The sequence below is a fragment of the Trachymyrmex cornetzi genome, unplaced genomic scaffold (assembly GCF_001594075.2).
Source record: "Trachymyrmex cornetzi isolate Tcor2-1 unplaced genomic scaffold, Tcor1.1 scaffold2613, whole genome shotgun sequence".
Lineage (NCBI taxonomy): Eukaryota > Metazoa > Arthropoda > Insecta > Hymenoptera > Formicidae > Trachymyrmex > Trachymyrmex cornetzi.
In genome coordinates, this window is record NW_017297285.1 from 34 (window position 1) to 6,847 (window position 6,814).

Sequence of the window (6,814 nt, forward strand, 5' to 3'; positions counted from 1 at the left end):
ATAAAAATTATTAGAGAAATTACAACCTATGGCCATCTTATCCGTATGGCCATAATATACCCGAGTTTACCGACCTTAAAGCTATGGGATTATATTAAAATAAAAATATAAATTCTTTATAGAAACGTAATGAATAATAATATAAAATAATAATTAATATTTTTTTAACTTTTTGAATTTTTTTTAAATTTCTGTACGTACTTTTTTATCAATTGTGAACGGATTTGTACCATTTAAAATTATCGGTCCATGTATTACAAATCTTTTATCAACTTCTTGAATATCATCTTTTTTTGGCCATTTGAATTCATCTAAATTAGTACACAAAAATTTAATTTTGCACATATTTTGTTTTACATGTAACACCATTCTTATATACCATTCTGTATCATAATAAATAGAATAATATTTTTCGCATTTAATCTTCAACTCTTCACTTAATGTTTCGTTCATAACGTTCATGTTCATACCACAAACTCGATATAATCTATCATTAGATAATCTAGTTTTATTTTGATACATCCAACAAGCGTTTAAGTTACCATCTTAAGAAGACTATGTTAAAACTATTACAAAGAAATTTTTTCAACAATATAAGTCGTTATTAATTACATGTAAAATTCAAGAACATAGATCCAGCGTTGTAAATAAAATTCTTATATAATAAGATCATTATACATATAAATAACTTACTCGCGCGCTTTCTCTCTCTTTTGTACTTTCTATCTTTCTTTTATCCATTACGTGAATTATCATACAATTTATCCGAAAAAACATTAGCTCTTAATCTGTTAAAAATTAAAATAAAAAAGATTTTATTCCAAATTCGTTCACGAATAAAGACATTTTTTAAGGCATTTGACGTGAAACAGTTTCTAAAAATGTGATAAAATCTTCTTCGGGTTCCAGATGTAAAAGTCGACAGGATACATTCCATAATTTTTCGGGGTATTGATGTTCATTTGCCTTTCGATATGGAGTAGTAACACCGCAATTTCTAAATATAAACAAAGATAATACGAAATTAAATATAATTGTATTTACATTATACATCAAAAAAAATTTTTTTTCGAAATATCATAATTTATATCTCAAAAATTTTTCGCGCTGAACATGGTGCCGCACAGTGGGCCAGACGACCCGAAATCTTGACTAAAATTCAAAATGTTGATGGATTGGCATAAAACTCGGTATCTAAGGGTTTTTGGGGTCACTGATTTCGAATTCAAACTCAGAATTTAGAAATTCAAAATGGCAGATCCAAAATGACAGCCGATTTTTTATAATAATCGTCTAATTTTTATGAAATTAAATAACGGTTTTTTGGATCGCTAATTCCGAATCTGATGTCAAAATTTCATAATTCAAAATGGCGGATCCAAAATTATTTATTTTTGAATTTTTTTTGAATTTTATCATTTTTATATTTTTAACATTTTTTTTAAATGGTTAATTAGTATTCAAGCGTAATTACAAATCTCCTTCATCACACTGCTCTTCATTAGTCATCTCCATATCATGTAAACTTTCGTAAAAATTTGTAAGGTCGCTTGAGTCATCTTCTTTCTCGGTTTCATTTCATTCAGAAAGAAAATCCATTGACTAGTCAAACTTAGGAATGTCAAGCAAGTGAATAACTTCTTTGGGGATAGCTTTGTACTGCCTTTTCTAAATTCGCGAATTAAGGTTAAGTATAAATATAATGGGGTCAGAAGTATCCATAGTTCTATTAAATATATCTTCTATTGTTGCGAAACGAGAACATTTTTTCTTTTTCTCAATCAAACGAGACCGAGAAAGAAGATGACTCAAGCGGCCTTACAAATTTTTACGAAAGTTTACGTGATACGGTCATTTGACTAATGAAGAGCAGTATGATGATTTGTAATCATGTTTGAATAATAATTAATTAATCAATTTTTAAAAATGTTTGACTACATTCCAATTTTAAAATAAAAAAATTAAAAAATCGATACATACTACTGAATTTCATAAAAATTAGACAATTATTATAGAAAATTGTTCGCTATTTTGTATCCGCCATTTTGAATTGTGCAATTCTGACATCAGATTCGAAATCAGCGATCCGAAGAACCGTACATGACCATCATTTTTCATAATTTTATCAAAATTCTGAAATAAATGGATTTTTGGTCACTTATTCGAGTCTCTTGGCCTACTGTGTAGTAGTGGGAAAATAAATACATATCTTTAGCAACGAGCAAAAGTAACTTGTTCTCGTCAACCATATTCATACAAACAAAACATGATAAAAAAAATTAATTCCGAGGCCGCACAGGTCGGCACGATGAATACCATATGTGTCATAATCTATTTAAATCAGAAATATTCGCGTAAATAGCTCTGCCACAAATAGTAATGCTAATATTTAGAGTAAATGAATGTATAGCATTATTATTTGTCCACTTTTAAAGCAAATACGATTTTTAAACATTTAATTTATAAAGTTTATATTCATAGTTTTAATGTTTTTTATTTTAAAGATAGGTCTGAAATTATCACCTGTATTTTGTAATCAAGCGGTTATTCCTCGAAATCTGTTACCAAAACCTCATTATACAGTTCATTTATATGTTCTCTGAGATATTCTTATGACACATGAAATATTGTTTACAGTAAATTTTAAACTCGACTTTTGGCCAGTTTTCGGGTTTGCTGGCCCATTGTGCGCCGTCGTAAGAATTTGCATAGTATATTAGGATTTTTAGTAAATTGGGATGGTTTTTATTTATTCTAATTTATTAAAAATCTTGATGTGTTACGCAAATTCTGATGATGTATTCATCGCAAAAAAATTTTCGAGATATGACACTTCGAAAAGAAAAAAAGTTATTTTTTGTTGAACTACGTAATTATACAGAATGTCAACAATTCAAAGAGCTATAACTTGATGAAAATAAGTACTACACACAAATAAAAACTCATTTGAAAGATTTTAAGTTGTACTTGTACTTTCAGATGCTGTAGAATTTGTTTAAATTTTTAACAACTACTAAATTAACAACTCTAATAATTTAAATATTTGCAACTAGTTTTACAAAGTGATAAGAACTAAAGTAGTACTGAACACTATATTTTTATAGTACTATACTATATTTTTATAATATTCAGTACTACTTTAGTTCTTTTTACTTTTTAAAACTAGTTGCAAGTATTTAAATTTTAGAGTTGTACTTTATAGTTGCCACAACAATTTTTTTTCTCTCAGTAAATTAAAGTACTTATTTGTTCTACCAAAAAATGTTGAAAATGTCCAAAAACGTTCTTTAACTCATTTCATTTCAATTAAATATTCGTAAATTATATTTTATCACTTTATAAATAATATATTAATTAAATATTATATTAATAATCGCGGAGTCTCATATAGATAATTTATTTATATACGATTTATTCTTAAAAAACTACAAAATTATTTATTTTAGTATAATATATTCTTACGAGTAATAAAGTCCAGTCTCATTGGCTATCTCTTCATCTATGCAACAATATATTGTTGTTTGCGCTCCTTGCATGGCATTTTTATAAAGCAATTGCGCAAATAAAGTGTAACAAAAAGTTGCACCTGCAAATATTGTACTATTGCCATACCGTGATATCTCAGTTGGTATAATACCAGGATGTAAAGAATACACGTTTATTCCATGAATGTTTGCTGCTACAAACAGAAATCTTATGTAAGAATCTATCTTCTATGCATATTTTTTCATTACATAACAAATCATTAATAATTAACTAGCAATTTTTAAGTAGATAAAAAAAGTAGATTAAAGAAGTAGATAAAATAAACATAATTTCCAATTAAAATGTAAGAATGTTTCCTTTTTTGGTATACTTTTCAATCGACGAGCGAGTTCCTTGGTAAATAGAATGTTCGCTAATTTGGTTTGTGCATAACTTTTAAATGGTGCATAAGATCTCTCTAAATTAATATTGTCGAAGTCTATATCAGCAACTACAATAAGATTTTTTGTTATAATTGTACTTTAAACGAAAATACTAAATATAATAAACACTTATTTTTCATTTTTAAACTACAACAATATATCGTTTTTACATACAAATATGTACAATTGATGAGACATTAATTATTCTGCAATTGGGAGAAGACTTCTGCATTTTTGGCAACAGTAGAAGTGTCAAAAGAAAATGACCAAGGTGGTTGACTTGTAGTGTCGTCTGATTTCCATCCTCCGTTTTCTCATTTGGATATGCAGCCACACCGGCATTATTTATAAGTATGTGAATAGCTGCTTCGTTTGTCAACAAACTTTTAGCGCAATCTCTCACGCTTTTCAAGCTACGTAGATCCAGAAAGTAAATCGCAAGCTCACCAGCGTTATTTTTGTATTCACTTTTGTTGAATCTAAAAATAGCCATAAAGTTAAAAACCACATCATCATTTTTTCAACATACAAACATTTAATTGAAATATATATTTCATAAAGAGAAAAAGAGAAAATTAAAGGATATAGTAATGAATTTAATTAATTCTTGTTACCAGTTTATCTATTTACCTTGAAGGTGGATTACTTTTTATATCTTCAACTGCTTTATTTGTCTTTTCCATATTTCTACAAGCCAGAATTACTCTAGCACCTAAATGCACACATTATTTATACAAATGTATTTTAAAATGCATTTTATTGGATTGTTCGAAAAGTTTATAGAGATTTTAAGAATAAAATAAAATATTAATTATTTTGTGTGTGTGTGTGTGTGTGTGTGTGTGTGTGTGTGTGTGTGATATACTTTTCCAAACGTATTTTTATTTAATAATTGCCATTTTTTTCGATTATTCTTTATCATCTTGTGGGTGACTTTATTACATTATCATTTGCCTAAAACTTTATTTCACCACCATTAACAACTGAGAGTGTAACTGAGTGACCCAAAAAATCTTTTACCGGTATTCATAGTGCGTTCTTATATTTAAAATCATTTTAAGTACGATCCTAAAATATCACAAAACAATAAGAACCACAGATCCGTATTAGCATCTTGAGACACTATTTGAGATACTACTTGAAATATTGATGATGATATTCGATATCTTCACGCTTGTCATTAATCAAATCATATTTGTATTTATATTATACTTAAATGCACAAAGGTTCTTATATTTAAAATCATTTTAAGTACGATCCTAAAATATCATAAAACAATAAGAACCACAGATCCGTATTAGCATCTTGAGACACTATTTGAGATATTACTTGAAATATTGATGATGATATCCGATATCTTCACGCTTGTCATTAATCAAATCATATTTGTATTTATATTATACTTAAATGCACAATCACTATCTTTTAATCAATAACAAATTTATATTTCATTTATATAAAATATCTATTTAAATTTCTAAGTTTAAGTATATAACTTAAATTATCATTTCAGTGAAATTACCTCTCGCGTATAAATCTCTAGCAGTCTCTTTGCCGATACCACTACTCGCTCCGGTTATCACAACAGTTTTACCATCAAGACGTGTTTTGCTTGTACATGTTTTATTGAAAAACCACATTTTATAGTCCTTTTCGATCCACAATTAATTAATATACTATTGGTTATTTTTATTGGAATTAATTCACTATCAATTTCACTGAATTCTCGATGGATTTTATTGCTTGATAACGTTCATTGACTAGTCACGCGTTCGTATATTCATATTCTTACGGACTGTCTACTTTAGAAATGCAGTTTGAAAATTTTATTCCATTTCTATTTGGCTCACGGACAAATCATGTATAGCTATGATATTAAATGGTTATTAATATAATTACTATAAAGTAGGGAGTGAAGAAAAGTAGGGGAAAATGAAAGGCGGTAAATAAATATCGCGCGCTACAGCAAACACTCGCGATTTTCACACTGAATATATGTGAACCGGTTTTCACAGTAGAACAATAAAGTGGCACTCATTACGCACTAGTGTTGCATTGGTACTCTCAGTGGAAAACGCTATTAATCTTCCAGTATTATTAAAAATCTTTGTAAAAAATGCTATTAAAAAATGTTGATTTTCACAGCGCAAATCACAGAGCAATCCCAAAATTAAATAAACTCACTGAAAATTTTTGATTTTTGCCATAAAAAATTTGTTATTAGAAAAGAAGATTAACTCGGTTTCAAGAATCGTTAGAAATTGTCGTTCTTGAACGATTTGAAGCTATCTCACGAACATATAATTGAAATTTGTGCAATGACTACTGGGCCAATAATGGTATACGGACCGCTTTTTTAGCTCATGTGTAGTGCATACGGCCTAAGTAACGTATCTAAAGTAAGGTGGAAAGTATCATGTCAGTAATCGACCTCAAGTAATTTCAACTCATCGCATAATTAATCGGTAGTATTTTATTGTGATTAATAAAGTTAGTAATAAAGTTAATAAATTCCTTATTTTGTCGTTCAAGTACTTGTGTAAATCAGTGGCCGTATTGATTTGCAATGGAATTTGAGTGTGATTACCACGTGCAATGTTTCCTTCTTTGTAGTAATTCTGAGTTGCCGAATGATTAATCGGCAGTGCTTAATAGTAGTGAGAGTCAGTAGATTTATTTGTAAAAATCAATCAAGTGCATGGATAAATCCGTGAATACATAATACGTTTCAACTACACAGAGTTTTCTTCAGTTAGCATATAATTAACGTAATAATCTCATCGCAAATTAAAAACAGTTTTTCAGACACGTATTGATGTGTATACTTTAATCCTGGAAAAGGATTTTCGAATCGGTGAAAGAGAAAAAAAAGTATTTCTTTTATACAAAAATTATACTTGCTTACG

The 6,814-nt window shown here is 28.4% G+C and overlaps 1 protein-coding gene across 2 annotated transcripts; it reads right to left on the minus strand.

The window, feature by feature from the left end:
• Positions 1-702: 702 nt before the first annotated feature.
• Positions 703-5,668, minus strand: LOC108757358 (retinol dehydrogenase 12). Of its 2 annotated transcripts, none has more exons than XM_018508457.1 (6): positions 5,431-5,668; positions 4,539-4,620; positions 4,083-4,387; positions 3,857-3,976; positions 3,463-3,676; positions 703-997 (listed from the first exon to the last, which is right to left on the minus strand). In XM_018508457.1, exons 1-6 carry the CDS (start codon positions 5,546-5,548, stop codon positions 850-852), a joined length of 987 nt encoding a protein of 328 aa, XP_018363959.1. In that variant the 5' UTR covers positions 5,549-5,668; the 3' UTR covers positions 703-849. The 2 variants fall into 2 exon arrangements, with proteins under 2 accessions (XP_018363959.1, XP_018363958.1); XM_018508456.1 differs by having other exon boundaries at positions 3,463-3,679.
• Between the last annotated feature and the right edge of the window lie 1,146 nt (positions 5,669-6,814).